Below are 22,456 nucleotides of genomic sequence, written 5' to 3'. Positions count from 1 at the left end.
TTTTGAATGTGGTTTTATTTGATAATGTTTTAAATGAATTAATTAATATAAATAAAGGTATAATTAAATAAGGTAAATAAATCGCATTTAATTTTAAAATTTCCAAATCAGTTAAATTATAATTTTTATATTCTAAACTCATATAAATTAAACATACGAGAGTCGTAAAAAATGCATTAAATCCATATATAATCTCCCATAAATAATATTTAACATTATTCTTCCTCTGAGAAATGACGAAGTAAAAAAATAAAGGTAATTGAAATACAACTTCAAATGTAATAAATATTTTAAACCATAATTTTGGATCTAATAATAAAAAATCTTTATTCTGGTTAATTTGTAAATTTAATATATATTTTGTTATTTGTAAATGATATTGTTTGGGGATTATTACTGATGAATCTATTAGGATTGTTATTGGGATATGTATTAGATAGTAGATGTATATTAATGATTCCAACATTTGTCAATTGTAGATAGAGTAGTTGATGATATCGATATCGAGATTTTTCATTTTTGTTTACCTTTTTCTTCTCGATTTTGTGATTCTTGAAAATTTTAGAAATTTGCAGGTTCTATCATGATAATGATAAGGTAAATGATATCAACTTTATTATTGAAACGTATATCAACTGCTCCAATTCATAGAATAAATTATAGATCAATAACTAGATATACCAAAACCCCAAAGTTCAATAGATATAACAGTAAAATAAAATACTCAAAAATGTCAGATTCAGATTCTTCATCAACATCATCAATTGAAGAACCAATTACAAAAAAACCAAAATTAGAACAATTCCAAACTTTTCTTCAACAAACTCCCCCAACATTAATATCAAAAAATCCATTAGTTTGGATAGATTGTGAAATGACAGGATTAGATATTTTTGGAGACGATCGAATTATAGAAATTTGTTGTTTTATAACAAATGAAAAATTAGAAATTATAGGAGGTGAAACAAATTTTTTTGAAAGTACTATATATTATCCAAAATCTAAATTAGATAAAATGAATGAATGGTGTTTAAAAACTCATGGAGAAAGTGGATTAATTGATAAAATTTTGTCGAATCCAAATTTAACATTAGATAAAGTTTCCCAAAATCTACTAACTTGGTTAAAAAAAAACATAGCCGAACCACAATCTGCAATATTAGCAGGAAATACAATTCATATGGATAAATTTTTTATGATGAAAGATTTTCCTTTGGTTGTTGAATTTTTAAATTATAGAGTATTAGATGTTTCATCAATAATGGAATTTGGTAAAAGACAATTTCCTCAACTTATGGAATTTCAACCTCCTAAACAACATTTACATACTGCTAAATCTGATATTTTAGAAAGTATTAATCAATTAAAATGGTTTAGAGATAATTATTTTAAACTGAGTGATGAAATTGACAAACAATTGGAAAAATTAAAAGAAAAGTAAGGGGTAATTAAGAAAATTAGCAAATAGATGTGTCATAAAATATTAAATGTATTAAAAACTATTAAATAAGATAAATAATGGGAAACGCATTCACTAACATAGCTTGAAGTCTGTTTCATCATGAAACAGTGTATTCTAAATTCAAGAGAGCTCAAGATAACAGCGTTTGGTCCTATCATCCCAGCACTGAGTAAGTTCGGAGCTAAGGTAACTTTACAGAAAGGACTCAATAAATTAATTTCAGTCTATTATATGGTAAAGATAGACCGACTATGTTACTTAGTGAGAGATAGCTTTAACAAATTGTACATAGAGTATCAACAAAATTAAATGTAAATAGTTTTTAATACTTTTTTAACTATAGACTTCTAATTACATTAAACGTATACACAAGATTGTTTCATCATAAATTTTTTCAACCAAAGTTAAACAACCTACCACTAACTCTTCATTCACCAATTTAATCAACTTCTTCCATTGCACTTTCAGTAGTTGGTTCATCAGTAGTTGAAGTAGTAGTAGTTTCTTCTGGTTTTGATTCATCTTCATGATCATCATCAATATTTAAACCTAAAGCAATTAATCTATTAATACGATGAGCAAAATTTGAAGGATCATCTAATGAAAAACCTGAAGATAATAAAGCAGTATCAAATAATAAAGTTGTTAAATCTTTAACTGTTTTATCTTCAGCTCCATCTTTTTCAACTTTAACTTTTAATTCTTGAACAATTGGTGAAGTAGTAGATAATTCTAAAGTCTTTTTTGATGACATATAACTTGACATAGTTGAATCTCTTAAAGCTTGAGCTTTCATAATTCTTTCCATATTAGCTGACCAACCAAATTGACCAGTTCTAATAGCAGCAGGAGAATCTTTTAAAGTATTTGAAACAACAACTTTTTCAACTTGATCACCCAAGATTTCTTTAACAGCTTTAGTTAATGGTTCAAAATCTTTAATATCTTGTTCTCTTTTAGTTTTTTCTTCTTCTGATTCTTCTAACTCATAATCTTTTGTAACATCAACTAATTTTTTATCTTCAAATTCTTTTAATTGAGTCATTGCATATTCATCAATTGGATCAACCATAAATAATACTTCAAAATTTTTAGCTTTTAAAGCATCTAAAAATGGTGATTTTTCTAATGCTTTTATTGATTCACCAGTAATATAATAAATATTTTTTTGATGTGGTTGCATTCTTGTAACATAATCTTGTAATGAAGTCATTTCTTCAGTTGATTTAGTTGAATAATATCTTAATAATTTAGCTAATGCTTGTCTATTTTGAGAATCTTCATGAATACCTAATTTAATATTTTTTGAAAATGCACTATAAAATTTTTCAAATTGTTCCTGATCTTCAGAAATTTCATTAAAAGTTTCAATCATTTTTTTAACAATATTTTTTCTAATAACTTTTAAAATTTTATTTTGTTGTAACATTTCTCTTGATAAATTTAATGGTAAATCTTCTGAATCAACAACACCTCTAATAAATGATAACCATTCTGGAATTAATTCTTCTGCATCATCAGTAATGAAAACACGACGAACATATAATTTAATATTATTTTTCTTCTTTTTGGATTCAAAAGCATCAAATGGAGCTCTTTTTGGTACAAATAATATAGCTCTAAATTCTAATTGACCTTCAACTGAAAAATGTTTAACAGCTAATGGATCTTCCCAATCATTTGAAATAGATTTATAAAATGCATTATATTCTTCTTGAGTAATATCTTGAGGATTTCTTGTCCATAATGGTTTTGTTTTATTTAATTCTTCAGTTTCTGTAACTTCTTCTTTAACTTTTTTAGTTTTTTCTTTTTTATCATCTCCTTCTTCATCTTTAACTTCTTCTAATTTTGGTTTCTTGTCTTCACCATCAACTTGTTTATCTTCATCTTCAGCTAAAGTTTCATCAACTGGAATTTCTTTTTCAACTTCTTTAGTAACAACTAATTGAATTGGATAAGCAACGAATTCTGAATGTTTTTTAACAACTTCTTTAATTCTTTTTTCTTCTAAATATTCTAATTGATCTTCTTTTAAAAATAATCTTAACATGGTACCACGTCCTAATCTTGGACCAGATTCATCTAAAGTAACAGTAAATTTACCACCAGCATTAGATTCCCAAATATATTGTTCATCATCATTATGTTTTGAAATAACTTGAACATGATCAGCAACTAAGAATAATGAATAAAAACCAACACCAAATTGACCAATCATAGAAACATCAGCACCAGCACTTAAAGCTTCCATAAATGATTTAGTACCTGATTTAGCAATTGTACCTAAATTATTAACTAAATCAGCTTTTGTCATACCAATACCTGAATCTCTAATTTCTAAAACTTTTTGACCTGGTTGTGGAATAATTCTAATAAATAATTCTGGTTCAGTTTCTAATTGTGAAGGATCACTTAATGCTTGATATCTAATTTTATCTAAGGCATCTGAAGCATTTGAAATTAATTCTCTTAAAAAGATTTCTTTATTTGAATAAACTGTATTAATAATTAAACTCATTAACTGAGAAATCTCAGCTGTGAATTCATGAGTTTCAACTTTTGAGTCAGACATTGTTAAATGATTTCAATTGATTTGATATTTGAGATTGATTGAACAAAGTATTGATGATGAGGTAAATTTTATAAATTTTTGATCTAATGGAAATTTTTCATTAATTAAATATCAGAGTAAGCATTAACGCATTACATTTAGAAGAATATTCTATTACATTCTATGAGAAAATATTATTTGTATTTAGTGGTAAAGTTCTCGTTTGTAAAGGGCGACTTGGTGGCAAAATCTCGTACCACGCCACGACGTTTGGGTCGAGGAAAAATTGAAAAATTAATTGGTAACTACACGTTTTTTGTTTTATGTTTGGTCAGTTTATAACTTGTTTCAGAAAAATTCGATCATTACATTGTTTTTTAGTAATGTAAATGTTTCATATTTTATACGAGAAAAATCTAGAATAAGCTTGAAGTACGTGTTTCACAATTTTCTCGTCACATTGAAGTTTCACATTGGTCTAAGCCTTTTGCATGACTATTTCATTACCTATGTACATCTATATGCTATTATAATTCTACAGTATCATCTAATCTAACATCCATTTTACCATTAGATTGTAAATAACGTTTAACATCATTAACCGTATATTCACCACGATGAAATAATCCAGCACCTAAAGCAGCATCAATACCACAATTCATTTCAAATACTTCTTGAAAATGTTTTGGTTCACCTGCTCCAGAACTTGCTATAACTGGTATTGATACATTAGATTTAATTTGATTTAATAATTCTAAATTATAACCTTTATTTGATCCATCATAATCTATTGAATTTAATAATATTTCTCCTGCTCCTAATTCTTCACATGCTAAACATAATTCTAATGCTCCTAATTCATGAATTTTTCTACCTCCTTGTGATGTAACTTGATAATAACAATATTTTTCACCATTTGGTCCATATTTTGTTGGATCTGTTATTTTTATTGTTTCCATTTTTGTGTTTTCTGGGCTGTTTATATATACTCTTTTTGGATCAACAGATATTACAACTGCTTGATTACCAAATGTTCTTGATATGGTTTCAATAGATGATTTACCAGTTTTTTGTTTATTATTTGCATAGTATGCTTCAGCAATTGTAACTGCATCTGATCCTATACTTACTTTATCAGCTCCTGATCTAAAATATAAATCAGCAACTTGAACTGCAGGAACTATTTCACCTGATTCTGGATCAATCATATCTTTTATCCCTCCTCCAACTGTTAATGGAACAAATATTGTTTCTGCTGATTTTTTTAAAACTTGCAACATTGGTAAATCTTTTAATGGTGAATTTCTAAAAGATGTAATATTTAAAAATGTAATTTCATCTGCTCCTTGTAAATAATATTTTGTTGCTAATTCAATTGGTTTACCTAAATTCCTTACATTTGATTCTCCTTCTGTGTTTGTCTCTCTTACATTATATTGATCACCTTTAGTCACTACTAAATCTCCAACATCATTCGCCCTAACATCAAGACATGCTATTATTCTTCTTGTTAATCCACTTGTTGTAGTTTCAATGTCCAGTGGAATTTCTTGTACATCTGATTTATGAATTTGTGAAAATTTTTCATCTTGTAGAAATGATTTTATGATTTTTAATCCAGCAATTCCTGATTTTTCAGGATGAAATTGAGTTGCAAATAAATTTCCTTTATTTATTGCAGCAATAAATCTTTCTGATCCATATCTTGAAAATGCAAAATTCCAACCTTTTGATTCCAATTCTTTTATTTTAGATTCATTTTCTTTTGTAATGATAGCTCCATATGAATGAACAAAATAATATTTATTATTTAAATTTAAACCGTATAATGATTTATCATCTGATAATTTTTTACCATCAACAATTATACTTTCTATACTATTCCATCCAATATGCGGTACAGATTTTTTGATACCCTTCTCTTGAAAAACAGGATCATTAAGATTAAACTTGGATAATGTTAAAGGTAATACTCCCAAACCATTATCATTAGGACTTTCTTCAGAACCATCAACAAAAGCTTGTAAACCAACACAAATCCCCATTAAATCTCTTCCATCATTAATATATTTTTCAATTAATTTATCTAATTGTCTTTTATAAATTTGTTGAACAAAATGACCATAATTTCCAACACCTGGGAATATTAATTTTTTAATTTGATCATTATTTGCAATAAATTCTTCTTGGTTATGAATATAGACTATTTGATAAGTTGAATCAATTTTTTTTATAGCATTTAAAAGGGATTGTAAATTCCCACTTTCTACATCTATAACATGAACTAAATTTGGCATAATGAGTATCTGTGTTGATGTGAGTTTTGGTAAGTATTGTATGGTTATTAATAATTTTCAAAGTCATATAAGCGAATCAATGAGTCATCACGTGATTTGATGATGAGTCAAAATATGAAACACGATATTTTAAACCGTAGTTATCATCAACATCTACATCTTTTACAAAAATATTCACTAAATGACCTGCATTAATTATAAACTATAAATTTTTAAATCTAAACTGTCCTTATAAATATTCTCAATTTTTTCTAGCTTCAATATGAACACCAAAATGAATACTCGATTCATTAACATTTCTTAAATTTTCATTATCTTCAAAAAATTCACAATATTCATCAAATTTACCAACTAATTCATATAATTTCATTCCTCCAAATTTTAATAAAAATTTATTAACTTCAGTTACTGAACTTAAAAGCGTTATACTAAATTTAACATTTCCCTTTCCAAAAATTTGGGATAATTCTTGTAATATAACTTCAACAAAATTTGGTATTGCTTCAAAATATTTTAATAATGAAAAATCAATATAATTCCATGCTGTTGGGAATTTACCATCTTTATGTTTTAATTTAAATTCTTCTGTTGTTTTGGAACCAAAATGAATAGAATCACAAACAAAATATCCACCAGGTTTTAAAATTCTATAAAATTCTCGAAGTATAGTCTTGTAATTTTCTTTTTTAACTTGAAAAGGTAAATCTTGACATTGAATTAAATTAAAAGTTTCATCATTTATAGTTGATAAACTCTTGTTATAATATTCAAAATTCATTGGTTTATAAGTAAAAGCATTTGAAGGATCAGGAATTTCTCTTCTATTTATTTGAGAAAATTTAGTTGATTGATTTTCAATTGTTTTATTTAATTTAACTAATGAATCCATACTCATTGAATTATATTCTTGATAACTTGTCAAATTTAATTTATTAAAGAATTCATCAAATAATTCAATATCACTTTTTATAAAATTTGTTTTTATAGTTGATTCTTCCAATTTTTTATATTTTTCATAATCTTGACAAATTGTAGGTGATTCTGTATATATATGAGATTCAATAAATCTAACAAATGGTATAGTTATTGATAAATACCAACCATATTGTACTGAATTAGAACTATTAAAAAGTAATACTTTTGGACTTTCTTTATTTCTTAATTTTATATGATGCTTGTATATATCAAATAATTGAATTAAAGGTCTTTCATCAATTAAATGATTATTATGAAATTTCATTGACATATCAAATCTATATTTTTCTAATAAAATATATTCATATGAAACTTTTGTAATACATTCTAATAATAATTTAACTTTTATAGCTTTTGTAGTTTCTGAAGAAATAATTTCAGTAGTTTCATCACGTTTTAATTGATATAATGCATTTGCAATTGTACTAAATATGGATTTAAATTCATAATGAGTTTTATCAATTTCAGTCAACTCCAATGATTCTGGAGATTCAGGTAAATTAATTAAATATCGAACATAATTAACAAAATTACTTTGTACTAATTCTTCATGATTATATAATTGTTGATTTATTGAAGATTCTTTAATTAATGATCTTAAAAATGATCTTGTTTTAGCATATAAATAATAAGCTAAAATATTTTCAGTTGATGATAAATCCATAAAATTTTCAGGATTATGTAAACCATTTTTTAAAATTAATTTTTTTGCTCTTTGTTGTCTAATAATAAATCTAAATAATGAATGATTTCTAACTTTTGCAAAATTAAGGGCATCACTTGAATGATATGAACTTACTACTGATAAAAAACTATTATATCTAAAAACTTGATAAGCAGGAGTTAATAAAAATTTTTGCATTTCTTCAGGTGAATTAAAAACTGATAGGTCTAATAATGGTTTAAAAGGGGGGATGGTTTTTATATCTTCATTTGTAGTTTGATCTGGGAAATATGAATTAGTCGTTTGAGAATTAATACTTGAACCTGGAGATTCAGATCCAGGCAGAGCACCTAAAGAAGTTGAACTATCTTTTCTTTTCATATTTGATCCCAAAAATGATAATTTTCTAAATGTATGTTTTGATTCTTTCGAATTTGAAAAAGTTGGCATTAAATGAGATCCAGTATAACTTGATGAAGGAGTTAAAGAATTATTTCTATGGAACGCGTGGTTTTGTAAATAATGTGGATGTTGTTGAGTATGTGTGGGATTTTGGGATGTAGGAACTGATGTATTCGATGGTGAGAAAGCTGAATTAGTTCTAGGTCTTACACTATGTGGTGAATAAGGAATTGATGAATGATGAGAAAAAGTTGCAGCAGGTGTCATTGGTGAAATTGGTGATATGGGAGATGTTGAAGTATTTGTTGGTTTTGAAGGTGCTGAGATTGTGTGTGATGTTGGTGCTGACAAAGATTTGTATTGTTTGAAGGTGTTTTGACTCATGGATTTCCCATACTTTGAAGCAATTAATGATGGTGTTTCTTCTTCATCTTGTTGTGGGGTGGTGGTCGGTATTGATTCTGAGGTATTGGATTGTTCCAATTTTGGAGTTGACTCTTTTTCACTTGATTCTTCAGGCGTAAGTTCTTGTTCAAATCTTTTTTCATTACCTAATGATGAAGGAGATTTTACTGGATTCAATGCAGGTGGTCTACTAGATTGAGACAGATACAAAGATACATTTTCATCAACGTTTTGATCATTTGAGTATGAAGATACTTGATCAATCATTGAAGAAGAAGAATCTTTTGGAGCTGAACCTGAAAAAACAGATCTCAAATCATCATTATCTTTTGATTCCTTTGATTCTTTTGAACTTGTTGAAGATCTTCCACTAATTATACTCCATCCACTAGATTTTTTTTTCTTTTTACTTGATTCACTACTATTACTTCCTCTTGAAGAATGTGAATGTCCATGGGAATGATGTTTATGAATACTTTGTTGATCAATAATTGATGCCCCAGAAGACGCGGCAGCTGCTGCAGCTGCTTCTTTTCTCAATTTCTTTTCTTCTTTCTTTTCATCTTTTTTTTCTTTATGCTTTTTTAATTTTTGTTGAGTTTGATAAGAAACTGATGGCACCACAAAGAAACTCATTTCTTATCTGAAAAGTTGTTGTTATTGGTACCTCGGAAATAAAACAATATCAATGAAAGATTGTATTATACGCCCGAGTTAGACATTTAATCAATACTTTGGGTTGAGCTTTATACCAAACTTAATCAGTATTAGGATGAATCCCTAGAAATTTGATAAAATTGTGGGAATGGATCTGGAATTGAACAATTATTTATGTTGTAGTTATGATATTTTAAATTGAAAAAAAATTATGTGTGTATTCTATCTGTAAGTAACACAAAAAAAAAGGAGGGATTTTTATTTATCAGAGATATCACAAGAAGAATACAAAGAGAGCTACCAAAGTAATTAATTGGACCAACTACTACAGATCTTGCATTAACATACCTCGTTTAATAAAACTTTATTATCTAGTCTAAAATATTGCAGAAGAAGAATTGCTGCCACTCTTCGAGTCCATGAACTGTATAAAACTATTCAACTCATAATCATCATTCTTCTTCCTCTTCATTGGACCTAATTTGAATTTCATCATTCCTAATAAAATATCAACTGAATTTTTAATAAATGATGGAATTGCTTCAGGATATGTAAGGGTTGATAATTGTTTATTATGTACACAACCTTCAACCGGTGGTTCCCCATTCATTCTATTAACAATCCAAGGTCTTGCCACTGCCAAACCTAATAAAGTCAACACTGAATGACCAGTAGTTGAATCTTCCATAAATTCACCAGACTTTAATCCCATTTTACACCAAATATTAAAAGTCTTGAGAGAATCCTTTATTGGAACAACTTTATCTAAAGAACCATGATAAATGAAAATTGGAATTTTTGGTAAATAATTTTTTGCTTGATCAACTATATTGTTCTGTTGTAAAATCGAATTCATTGGTTCTTCATTTAAAATTGATATACCTTGTGGGAAAAATGATTTTTTACCACCAAAAAAACGTTTTAAAATCCATTTAATTAAAGCATCAAAAAAACAACTCTTAGTTTTCAAAAATTTATTAGCTAATTTAGGATTAAGTTTCTTTCGATAAAATTTCTTTAATTCTGGATATTGATTAGATAATCCAATCATTGCATTAGGAATTAATCCAGCAAATAATGTACCATCTACAATTTCCAACATAGCTGTAATATTAGTTGTAAATGCTCCTAATGCTGCTCCAATTAAATTTTTCTTTAGGTCCGGTGCATATTAAGGTTGTAACATAGCTGCCCATCCACTGGCTAATGAACCACCAGAATAACCCCACATAATTGTCCTTGCTTTTGGATTTATACCTGTAAATTTACCAGAATCTAATGTTGCAATTATAGAATTTAAAACAGCATAACCAGATTGTTTACCAGCGGTATATGAAGCATCTGGACCTTGATAATCTGGTATAACAACATAATAACCTTGTTTTAATAAAATGTTAATATTAAACATTTCAAATTGAGTTGTAAAAGTTTTTATATTAGATTTAAATTGAATTGCATATGAAGGAGCACAATCAGGAGAGATTGAATCTTCAAATGTTTGATAACTTACTAATTTTTTAGGGTCAGCATTAAATGGTTTAATAATTGTAGCAACAATAACATTAGGTTCATTAAATGAATTTTCTGATCTAACCATAATTTGCCATGCATCTTTAACTTTAATTGGAGTGAAGATATTAGTCAATTTATTTGGAACATGTCTCTTTTTTAAAATGGTACCAGGTTCTGCTGATTTGAAACCCTTAGGAGCATTATAAAAATTGTCTTCAGAAGGTTTAATAGGTTTTTTATTTGATTTTATTGCTGAAACACTCGCAAGTAATAAATAATATACGATTATTAATAGCATCTTCAATGGGATATAGATAATATTGATAAGACCATGCACAAATATTTATACTTAATAGTATTGATCTGATGGATTATGCACTTCTCTCACTTCTCTATAATTGGTCCTAGATTTTGCTTAAGTCTTTATTTAGTATTGATTAAGGAACTACTGATATCAAGATTTTCTTTTGAATCCCGACTAAAACTTGGTATTGAAATGAAATTTGACACAAGCTTTTCCAAAATTGATATGAGCGTCTTTGAGGGTATTATAAGGTCGAAATGAACGATGAAAAACTGTAGGATTTTAACAGCTGAATGGATTATATTTCTTGCAAATTCCGCAATGGCTTTTTCTTCAGCAATTGCCTAACTCTCATTCAGTTTTAAGGATCTTGTGTCATTTTTGACATCGGTGTATTACCCTTTTTTCTAAGATCTCTATGAAAATAGTCTTGTTGCAACCTTTCTTGTGTATAAACCACACAGATCAATTTGTTGCACCTTTATTTTGAAAAGTGCAAAATTTGCTTCAAATTCTTGCTTATTCTCTCATTGTGATGATTTGATTATCCAAACGAGTTTTATGGGTCTCTTTTCAACTAAAAATGCTAGATAACAGACTTATCATACACTTGATAACAACTTTAGTGTATGAACCAAATCTCTCATATTGAAATTTTTTTTTGTTACCAAATTTGGTGATCGTTTTTTTATAGTGAAGCATCAATTAATACAAACTTTCTAAAGCAAACAATAATCAAATATGGTTAAATTAACTCAAATAGATGATGCAACTCAAACTACATATCCAGATGGTACTACAACCATAAATAAAGTAGAAATTAATGAATTTGATGAATCAGATTCAGAATTTTCAGATGATGAAGATGATTTTGATTATTCAAATGAAACAATATATGATAGAATAATAGCTTTAAAAGATATTATATCACCACAACAAAGAGATAATATTTCAAAATTTACATCATTAATTTCAAATTATTCATCTATAATTGCTAATAAAAGTGGTACTTTATTATGGGGTTTAACTTCAAGTTCTTTATTATTAGGAGTTCCTTTAGCTTTAGCTATATTATCAGAAACTCAATTACAAGAAATGGAAAAAGATATGAGTTTACAAAAATCTGCTCAAGATGTTTTAGCTCCAGGTAGTGAAGATGCTTTTGGTGAAAAGAAATAAAAACTTTTAAATTTCTTGTAAATACTTTATATATTAATACATTTGATGTACTGTCTAAATCTAATCTCTATGAAAAAGGTCTCTAATTTACCTTTTTATGCTTAATTGATAATGCATAAATATCTAAATATTGAGTAATTTCAGTTATAATTTCTGCAACAAATACTCCATGAATTCCTAAAGTTACTCCAAATCCTAACCAACTTATAGCACTTAATACTTTACCAGCGTTATATTTATATAAGTCAATTAAAATTTTACTTATGATTAATTGACCTAATGGAACAAACATTGGGATTTGAACCATAGGGAACTGTTGTAATGTTAAATGAGCTAAGATAATTCTACCAACACTAAATGCTATAGTACAACCAATTGATAAAACTAATGGAAATCCATAATCATAAACAACACTTGGGAAAATCCAGCAATACAAAATAACTAATCCATAATATGCAAAAAATGGTAATAAACCTTGATATGCATGTTTAACTTCAAAATTTGTCTTTTTTGAATCTTCACCATCTTTTTCTGAATAATATTTTGCAACATTATTCATTGCTGAAATAATATTAAAATATAATGATCCTAATCCTAAAATAACATAAATTATTGAACTATTAATTTGATAAATTCCATAACCAAAAGAATTTAAATTTAAATTAAATAATTCAATATTCCAAATATCTGGTCCAAATATTCCAGTTAATATATAAACAAAACAAATCATTAATATACCTTCAACAGGTCCAGAAAATTTTGATAAAAATAATTTATGAGTATGATATTCTTCCCATGTTGAAGTATAAAAATTACAAACTGATGCAAATTGTGATAACATTAATAAACCTCCATAACCCATTTTCATAACACTTGCAAATACAATTGCTCCCAAAGTAGTATTTATTGCATCAATTGAATGATCAAATAATTCACCTAATGGACCACTTTGTCCTGTTCTTCTTGCATGACATCCATCACATCCATCAAATGTTTGATACATAAATAAACCAATTGCATAAAAAAAATAACACCATTTTGGTGCTGTTTCATTTAAATAAGGATCATAATAAAATACAACTAATAAATTTACTATGATCCAAAATAATCCTAATAAAGTTATTAAATTTGGGGCCATTGATGTTGGAAATATTAAAACAAACCAATTCCACCATTTTTTTAATATATATTTTGATATTAATGAATGATCTTCTGATTGATATTTGTAGAGTTTTAAGTTGTGTAATTTATCAGTTGGTATGAATAATCCCATAGTTAGTGTGTTTGATTAAAGTGATAAATGAATGATGATTATGTTCTTCAATATATATGCTGAGCTATGCTATTTTCAATTGAGTGATTACCTTTTGTAGTAATTATGCCAAGTTGAATCAATATATCCTTCAACCCAAATTTAATTCAGTAAATGTTTAAAACTTTAAAAGTTTAATAATTTATTATAATTGTTATGATGGTTGATGATTTTAAAAAATAATCATGTGCTCATTGGTAGCAACTATTTTATTATTAGGACTCACGTTTTGATGATGAATGATTATTGCTAAATTGTCGAAGTAGCTTAATCTATCTCCCAAACAAATAAAGTTTTGAGTTACTCTCTAGAAGCTTCATTTTTGGTTTTTGATCTTGAATCAAATTTTGCTTAGAGATGTATTTGGAACAATTTTTGTTGTAAAATATTTGCGGTACGGATGTTTGCTATATTTGATGAAATTGGCTGCAAATTAACGTGAACCCCAATTAAGTAGACTTATTCAGTTGAAGAATTCTCAGGTTGTTAAACATATCTGGACTCCCTTTGTATTTTAATGTTTTTAGAATAGACCAAGAATTAAATGCTTAGTTTAATTATTGTAACAAGCTAATTTAATTAGAATTTGGGTTCAATCTTTTGGTTCCAATAAATAACAGCAGATTGTGCTCTAATCCTTATTGTCAGTGTGTTTAATGATGACAAAAACACGATGTCGAGAAGTATTGAATCCTTGAAAGCAAATTTCTCGAATCTGCTTAATTTAATATAGGAGATTTACATTTAATAATTTATTTTCGGGCAATTTCAAGAGAGGATAGTAATGAACTCAAGAAACATTATATTCTGAAATAAGTCCAGTAACTTTGTTAAATGTAATGTAAATTCAATACAAATAACATTCAGAACTTAACCAAAAAAGATATAGACTTTAGGTATTGAGTTTTTCAATAATTTGCAAAAATCATGGTTTGAGGGAGGTTAAGGAGAAGGAGCTAGATGGTGCTTATGTTTTCAAAATTTTTTTGAATTTATTGAAATTTTAAATTTTTATTTTACTTCAAAGTTGAGTGAAAAATTGTTTAGATTCTTAAAATATAATTTTGGACGTTATTTGTATGGGTAAATCTGTTTCTACGGGTATATGTGTGTGAATATAGATGAAAATTGCCATTTTTACTGGACTTTAGTTTTAGAGTGATCGAGAATTTATTTAATTAAAAAGCTCATACAAAATACACTCTGTTTTCAGCAAACTTCCAGTTTGTATGTAACTATGAAATATCCCCATAATATTAAACTGTTCAAGTCATTCTTTCAGTTATGTTATTCATGGCTTTACATTCAGAAGGAGGAGGTTTTGCAGACTTTTTATTCACTTACAGCTAATTTTCTACAAAAGCTAAATATGGGAACAAAGGAAAAATTGAAAGTCAAGTAAGAAGATTCAGACTTTAGCATCTATTATTAATTTGATACATACTAAGCTCTAAGCTCAATACTTGTTTGATTTACTTTAACCGGTTTTTGGTTAAAATTTTTGAGATCATTAATATTCCTTTGTATTACATGTTAACTTGTTTAAACATTGTTATTAAGTTTAATATCAGGTAAGACAGTAACAGAATTTGAAAGCACCAACAGTGATGAAGTCTACGTAAGCACTGTTAGACATATAATTAGAGAGAAATCACTGTACGCAAAAACGTGAAATTAATCGACTCCTGGTTAAAATTAGATGAAAAAGATCCTCTATTAACCAAAGGAATTATCATATTTACAATATGAACTTACAATATTTGTGTTACATTTTATATGCAGTATTTTATATGAGATTAATTAAATCTGAAACAAATAGATTAATAATCGTAACACATAATATTATGTGTACTAATAATCAATTTGAAAATTATCCCTTTTCATTTTTCAAGAAAATTAAATGTTATATATTCAATGCGTTTGCCACTAAAAAATTTTTATATCCTTAATATCATTTTTCTTACACTCTTTCACATTTTCATTTCAACAAAATCAAACTTAAACATAAGTATATTTATCATCATATAATTCTATTTACTAACTTATTCTAGTTCTTTTACAAACGAAGTTTCGAGTGTTTAAATTTGTTCTTTATTTATAGAATCAATACTTGTATCATTTCATCTATCATCAAATTCAATTATATTCATCATTTTCGTATTCAACAGCTCCACCTACACAGCAGCTCTTTTTCAATACACTCCACCACCTATAACAAGGGCCTCAACTAGCTTACTACCATTTCAACATATTTTGAAAATTTCAACTAATTATTATACCCTCATCAATAATAGAATCATCGACTTTCAAACCTAAATCAATACATCTTCATCAATTTTTATATACATATTATTCATCACAATTCATTGCTCCATAAAAATTAAAACCAGGTGGTAATTTGGCAAATCGAGGATTAACAAAAAATACTTGAACAAAATTTGGAAAAAATAAAGATTACTTATCATTCGTTCTAATATTGCTGAAAAAATCAACTTTTGATGACAACTTTACATATTAAAAATATTGATCGTAAGGGAATCGAAAAGATTGGATGAAATTTTAAAGGAAAATGATTTTGCTTCCAAACAAGCTAGAGACTAAACAAGGTATATTGCAAAGAAGGAAGGTGTGGATGAGTTATATTTTTGCAAATATAAAACATATTGAATTATCTCACAATATATTTAGACTAATATCATCGTTGGATCCAGTGGTTTATTATGATTATTATCTATTTGCTTATGAATGAATAGACGAATCAACTGGAAAATCTTTAAAATCTTTCAATTCAACATTATAATATTTTCATTAGCAAATAAAAACTTATCATGATAAATGGTTGGGTCAAACGATGAAAAATTGGTTAAAAATATCATGAGTCAATTCGTGGATGTCCAAAATTCTTAAAATCGAACTTAACCATATTATCCTTTGAGTATATCTGTTTTTGGCTCTCGCTTGTTTGTTTCCATGTCATTTGCCTTCAAAATGTCATCCAAATATTTTTTTCATTTTCATTGTGATTGATATTTATGGTATTGAGGTTTTCATCATATATTAACTTTTCTGCACTGTTGGCACGAGTATTTAACAATCTTTATTTTATTATCAACATTTGTTAATCTTCGGAGTGGTCAAATTTCCACTTAAGTTTAAGTCATAAGGAGCACCCAATTGTGCTGAAAAATATGAAGATAGTGATTGTTGAGGATTTTCAAACGTTGGTCTAAATGCTGAAGAGTCTACTTTCGATGCTGGTATATCAGTTGTGGTTTTTAGAATGTGTTGATATAGCAGTAAACTTGTTGTATCGTCTGATGAAGATGGAGTGATTTAAAAAAGAGCTACTGATGGTAGACCTATTGCTACTGGAGATTAAAATATTGAAACAAAAATTGATGAAAAGAATGTTGTAAATGGCTTTGCTTTGCTGGAAATTGTGCAAGTGGAGGTGGTCTAATTTTGATTGACTATTAGTTAAAAGTAGCTGAAGATCAGGATGGAGCAGGAGAGTAATTCCATTTTACTTCAAAACCGAATTAAACTTTATTTGCTTTATTTATATAATTCTGGATATAGTTTGTTGAGTAAACATGATTTTATAAATATGCTTGGTTTGTAACCCTTTGATCTTCACGTACTGCGTTGAAGTATGAATTTGTATCTAAGATAGTCTATTTGTTTTTTTTATCTTTGCAAATAAAGTAAAGTAAGAAGACACTACCAATTAAAAATTTCAAAGCTGCACTGTGATCTCAGAAGTTCACGAACTATCTCTGGATTTAATAGCTATTTCTCACAAATCAATGAAGCTTTGGACTATTATCTAATCACTCATTTTAAGCTTTCGTTCTAGAGATCAGTATTGTACCTGAAATTTTTTGTTTCGAAATGTTTGCGGTACGGTTGTTTGTCAATATCATTTAATGAAATTAGCTGCAAAATTAACGTGGGTATCCAACTATTTATTCAATCAGTACAAAATTTCTTAAGTAGTCGAAGATAACAGCACTCTCCTTGTATTCTTATAAAAATAAATCTTAAAATAGACCAATGACTAAAGCGTGTTTTGTTACGTGTACTGAATATAACAAGGTATTTTAAATTATAACTTGGGTTCAATTTTAGATCCAATGAAAACATTTGTGCTTTATTTCTTCATGTCAGTTACTTGATAAGAAAGGTAACACGATTTTGAGAAGTAGTGAGTCCTTGAAAACAAAACATCTCAAATCTGCTCAATTTGATAAAGGAAGTACACACTTCTGGTTTTGCATAATATTTTTGGGCAATTTCATCAGAGGATAAGAATGCTGTTAACCCTTTCATTGAAATAATTACCTAACTTTGACAATGCAAAGTAGAACCCAATACAAATAACATTCAGAATCTAACTAACAGTGATATTGATTTAGTGCACTAAAACTCACAACAATTTACAAAAACCATCGAGTGACTGATGCTTTTTCTAGATGCTATTTGGTGATTTTCTAGATGCTATTTTGAATTTTTACAGTTTTCGCTTTTCTTTAAAGCTGAGTTGAAAATTGTTTAGTTTGTTATTTATATAATTTTGAACGTTATTTGTATGAGTAGATTTGTTTCTACAGGTAAATTTGTTGTGTTACTTATTTACAACAAGTGTTGAAGTATAAATTTAAATTTCCAATAATGTATCACAGTGCATTTTCAATAATGGGTGAGAATAAGTAGTGAAGAGAGATTGGGGTTGGTACAGAATGCAGGATTGGAACCACTATTTATATAGCCATGGCAAATACAATTTGGTTGAGAGCTAAATTTGAATGCTATTACTTAAGGGAAAAATGAAATTAAATTTTTTATCAAACTTTTCAATTAAACTACCAGAGCTATGTCAAAAACTAAATCAAAGTATAAACTATACTGATTCAAATCATATTGAAAAAAAAATCAAAGAACCAAAACCAAACCCTTAAAAACAAGGGGTTTGAATATTAACTTATTCAGGACTTGAATGACTACCAGCACTGTAACTTTTAACTAAAATTGGTCTATCCATTCTTGTAAATAAGAGTGTTGTTTCATCCCTGAAAGCTGAATTAACCAAAAGATGATCAAATTCATCTTCTTCATCAAATTGTATTGAGTAAATAAAATTTTCCTTCACCATTATACGTTTAATGTTATCTGGAGTAAAGATTGGAAATGATTTTTCCTTGTCCTTCAATTCGGTACATATATTAACTCTCCAAAATTGAGGAGTTTCATCTATGGAACAGAAAACTCCTGCATGAGCACCCAACCTTTGTATTTGATCTACCAAAATAGTATGGTCTGTATTAACTCTTATCTTTTCCTTATAATCATGATTATGACCACTCATTCCCAACAAAAATGAATAAGCAGCTACTTTATCCAAATTGAAAATAAGTTCGGGTATCAACCTAATGTTTCCACTAGTAACAGGATCAACCTCGTTAGTAGAATCAATTCCAAATAAAAATCTTATATTATCAATAAAAATTTTGTTTTTGTCATTTAAAGCCGTTAAATGTAAACCATTACCCAGATTTGTGTAAGTGAAATCTAACTTGTTAAATATTGCTTTAAAAAATTCTTTAGAATTTCCATTAACCAAAATTTCATTTTCATAAATATTACCATACTTGCAAAAACAACCAAGCAAGTTAATAAATGTTTGAGTCAAGGAAAGATCGATACCGAGTGTTTCCAACCAATGACGGACCACTGCAGCAGCTTCATCATTTTCTGTAGCACCCTTAATAATGCTCTGAGCTCTAAAATAAATCCCTGGTACCAATACTCGATCCTTATAAAGTGGTAAATGATAAGCGTCATCTGACAAAGTGTAATCAAGTTTATATTTGAATTTACCGTCATCAATTTTTGTTCCATTTCTAGCAAAAACTTGTTGATTTTGACAAATAATTAAATCCAATCTACCCTTTTGAGGATGTAAGCTCAATTCTAATAAAGTTGAATCTTCTTCAAATCCAAGACAGTAAATTTTACCAGACTTATACTTTAATTCTCCAGTTTTTACATTGATGGCCATAAATTTACATTCCCTGCCAGCCCCAAGAACATGCCATAATTCCATTAAGTCCAATGGACCTAAAGAAGTCATTGTACGGACATTTGAAAGATATCCTCCAACTTTAGGATCAAGTTTTTTAATATTGTATGACTCCAACCTTGCAAGTTCTTCTAATTGTTTTTGATTTGGATTATCTGACATTATTTTTTTAAGTTTGAATTTAAAATCTAATGAAATATGGTGAAAATTGATGTGTTATTGTTTACTGATATATATCACAGTCTATTTTAATACTATATATTTTAATGTGCTCTTAAAGGGTATGATGAAGTTAAATTTTTGAACTTTTGATGAGTAAATATAATTAAGAACAGTATTGAAAGCAAGTAATAAAAATTGATATAAATTAGGTGAACAAGTGATATATAAATATAAATGATAAAATTTTGTTAGTTTTCAAAATTGTAATAAACTTGTTTCATATTTGCAAACGAGTTCAGACGAAACTACCAAATGAAATTTCAAATCTGGTAAGTATGATGATTTGAGTTCAACATGGATGGAAAATGGAACTAAAATATTAACATGCTAGCAATGAGGGTTTCAAGCAGGTAAGAAAAGATATGAGCTCATTTCTTTTCTGAAACTTCAAAAAGGTCCGTGTGACCCCGAAATTTTTGACTAGTTACTCAGTTAGTAATTTTGAAAAAAATAGGTTTGTACCAATGCATTATTGATCAAGCAGTTGATGAGCGAGCCGCAAAATCATTTTTAATAATATAGTTGAACATACGTGTCGTCATTTATTTATGAGATAGGATTGCATTCGAATTACTATTTTTGCCCTGATCTTCAATAAATTTAAACTCTACTATTGAGGTGATTTTGAATTATCTAATTTATATACCCGTTACCGAACCGAGGATTATTAATGTGTCATTCAATTGCGGTATTTGTTGATTAAGCATCCCAAATGCATCCCAAATTAATAAATGTTAAAAATTAAATGTATGAATTTAAAAATGATGATTTAAATGTGTGTAGAATTCTCCTTCTCTAACTATTTTAAACTCGCATGAACTTTTAGAATATTATTGTGCGGCTCAAAATGGAAATTGACGCTATTGGATAAACATTTGAATCGAGTTTTGCCTTTTCCATTCTAAGGATTCTTAAGTTGAAGTTTTACTCGTAAATTACAATCCATTATAACCTGCTGTATATTTGAATGAACTGATTGCAATCTTATATCAAACACTAGCAAACATGTTCCAGATTAAACAACAGGTTTTTCCGTCCGGGGCAAAAACATTTCAATAGAGAACAATTTGATAGAGAACAATTTGATAGAGCACAACTCAGAATTTAACCATCGATCAGGAATTGTGGTTTTATCAGAAGGTCGTGATAAGATTAGGGATGAGCAGAGGCCTTGTTAACTCATTCAAAAGAGTTCGATTGAATAAAATAGCGAGTTTAGTTAAAGTCGCGTGACTATATCAACGCTATTAACCCATTCAATAAACTTCTTCACACAGTAAAGGAATAATCGAAAAGTTATATATTCATATTACTAAATTCTTATCAGAACTATACTCTCAAAATCAATAGCAGATTATTTAATTTTCCAAATCTAATGGGGTTAATCTTAAATATGGTTTGATGATTCTGAATTTTGGGAATAAAGTCTTTGCTTCTTCGTTAGAAACACTGGGAGCGACGATAACATCATCAATGACATGAAAGTTAGTACCTCTGGACGATAAAGACAGACTTGTTGAATGTTGTTGAAGTATTTTTGGTTGATTTATGTTGAAATATATTGAAAAATATTTAAAAATATTTAAATAAATTGGTAGCATTTTTTAGGATTAATTTAATTCCGATCCGATTGTTTCACAATTCTTCAACAACTACAAACAAGTTAGTAATAACATAATTAAAATAAAACATACCCCTTGACCCAGTTAATTGGAGTGGTAACTCTGTATTTGTCACCAGTTTGTAATGAATCAACAATTCTTAAAACTTCAGCAGTGTTTCTACCGGCTATAAAAAAATAAGGTTAGTATCACAAAATTGGAAGATTGAAAAATTGCAAAATGATCAAAACTTCAACAACTTGAATCAATTGAAAAGACCAACCATTTAGTGGTTAAATTTCTCTTCCGTAATTATCAATTAGAAGTCCTAATTCAATGCTAAACTCAATAAAAACATACTTGAAGCTGGGTAAGATAAAATAGTTCTAATTTTCTTTTTTGGATCAATTACAAAAACTGATCTAATAGTTAATTGAACACCTTTATCATCAACATTAGTAGCATCTTGATAATCAATCATATCATAAGCATTAGCAACTTCTCTTTTTGGATCAGCAACAATTGGGAAAGTTAATTTTGATCCAGTAACTTCATCAATATCTTTAATCCAAGATTTATGAGAATCAGTATTATTAGCACTTAAACCAATTAATTTAACATTTCTTTTAGCAAATTCAGGTTCTAATTTAGCAAATGCTCCTAATTCAGTAGTACATACTGGAGTGAAGTCATCTGGATGAGAAAAAAGAATGGCCCATGAATCACCAATGTAATCATGAAAAGAAATTGGACCATTTGAAGTTTCTGCTTTAAAATCTGGAGCAATTGAACCTAATCTTAAAGTTTTTTGTTCAGACATTTTTGTAAGTA

The 22,456-nt window shown here is 27.9% G+C and overlaps 10 protein-coding genes across 10 annotated transcripts; 2 read left to right on the top strand and 8 right to left on the bottom strand. All coding sequences in view use genetic code 12, as the record gives it.

Moving 5' to 3' along the window:
• Positions 1-730: 730 nt before the first annotated feature.
• Positions 731-1,441, top strand: REX2 (Rex2p; the record flags this gene model as incomplete). Its single annotated transcript, XM_051760060.1, has 1 exon — positions 731-1,441. The coding sequence occupies one exon, from the start codon at positions 731-733 to the stop codon at positions 1,439-1,441; it is 711 nt and encodes a 236-aa protein (XP_051612249.1).
• A 460-nt stretch (positions 1,442-1,901) lies between these two features.
• HSP90 (Hsp90 family chaperone) lies at positions 1,902-4,037 on the bottom strand (the record flags this gene model as incomplete). The annotated part of the gene is made up of 1 exon (XM_051760059.1): positions 1,902-4,037. One exon carries the CDS (start codon positions 4,035-4,037, stop codon positions 1,902-1,904), a length of 2,136 nt encoding a protein of 711 aa, XP_051612248.1.
• A 506-nt stretch (positions 4,038-4,543) lies between these two features.
• HIS7 (imidazoleglycerol-phosphate synthase) lies at positions 4,544-6,313 on the bottom strand (the record flags this gene model as incomplete). Its single annotated transcript, XM_051760058.1, has 1 exon — positions 4,544-6,313. The coding sequence occupies one exon, from the start codon at positions 6,311-6,313 to the stop codon at positions 4,544-4,546; it is 1,770 nt and encodes a 589-aa protein (XP_051612247.1).
• A 241-nt stretch (positions 6,314-6,554) lies between these two features.
• Positions 6,555-9,395, bottom strand: KGF55_005083 (uncharacterized protein; the record flags this gene model as incomplete). Its single annotated transcript, XM_051760057.1, has 1 exon — positions 6,555-9,395. One exon carries the CDS (start codon positions 9,393-9,395, stop codon positions 6,555-6,557), a length of 2,841 nt encoding a protein of 946 aa, XP_051612246.1.
• A 397-nt stretch (positions 9,396-9,792) lies between these two features.
• KGF55_005082 (uncharacterized protein) lies at positions 9,793-10,518 on the bottom strand (the record flags this gene model as incomplete). The annotated part of the gene is made up of 1 exon (XM_051760056.1): positions 9,793-10,518. The coding sequence occupies one exon, from the start codon at positions 10,516-10,518 to the stop codon at positions 9,793-9,795; it is 726 nt and encodes a 241-aa protein (XP_051612245.1).
• Positions 10,519-10,587: 69 nt separating this feature from the next.
• On the bottom strand, positions 10,588-11,226 carry KGF55_005081 (uncharacterized protein; the record flags this gene model as incomplete). Its single annotated transcript, XM_051760055.1, has 1 exon — positions 10,588-11,226. One exon carries the CDS (start codon positions 11,224-11,226, stop codon positions 10,588-10,590), a length of 639 nt encoding a protein of 212 aa, XP_051612244.1.
• Positions 11,227-11,973: 747 nt separating this feature from the next.
• TOM22 (Tom22p) lies at positions 11,974-12,411 on the top strand (the record flags this gene model as incomplete). The annotated part of the gene is made up of 1 exon (XM_051760054.1): positions 11,974-12,411. One exon carries the CDS (start codon positions 11,974-11,976, stop codon positions 12,409-12,411), a length of 438 nt encoding a protein of 145 aa, XP_051612243.1.
• An 82-nt stretch (positions 12,412-12,493) lies between these two features.
• On the bottom strand, positions 12,494-13,684 carry KGF55_005079 (bifunctional diacylglycerol cholinephosphotransferase/ethanolaminephosphotransferase; the record flags this gene model as incomplete). The annotated part of the gene is made up of 1 exon (XM_051760053.1): positions 12,494-13,684. One exon carries the CDS (start codon positions 13,682-13,684, stop codon positions 12,494-12,496), a length of 1,191 nt encoding a protein of 396 aa, XP_051612242.1.
• Positions 13,685-18,704: 5,020 nt separating this feature from the next.
• Positions 18,705-19,964, bottom strand: KGF55_005078 (uncharacterized protein; the record flags this gene model as incomplete). The annotated part of the gene is made up of 1 exon (XM_051760052.1): positions 18,705-19,964. One exon carries the CDS (start codon positions 19,962-19,964, stop codon positions 18,705-18,707), a length of 1,260 nt encoding a protein of 419 aa, XP_051612241.1.
• A 1,418-nt stretch (positions 19,965-21,382) lies between these two features.
• Positions 21,383-22,445, bottom strand: PRX1 (thioredoxin peroxidase; the record flags this gene model as incomplete). The annotated part of the gene is made up of 3 exons (XM_051760051.1): positions 21,383-21,518; positions 21,719-21,812; positions 21,986-22,445. The coding sequence occupies 3 exons, from the start codon at positions 22,443-22,445 to the stop codon at positions 21,383-21,385; spliced, it is 690 nt and encodes a 229-aa protein (XP_051612240.1).
• Between the last annotated feature and the right edge of the window lie 11 nt (positions 22,446-22,456).

Source organism: Candida pseudojiufengensis (genome assembly GCF_024610245.1).
Source record: "Candida pseudojiufengensis strain CBS 10847 chromosome Unknown scaffold10, whole genome shotgun sequence".
Taxonomy (NCBI): domain Eukaryota; kingdom Fungi; phylum Ascomycota; class Pichiomycetes; order Serinales; family Debaryomycetaceae; genus Lodderomyces; species Lodderomyces pseudojiufengensis.
This window is presented reverse-complemented; position numbering and strand designations above follow the sequence as displayed.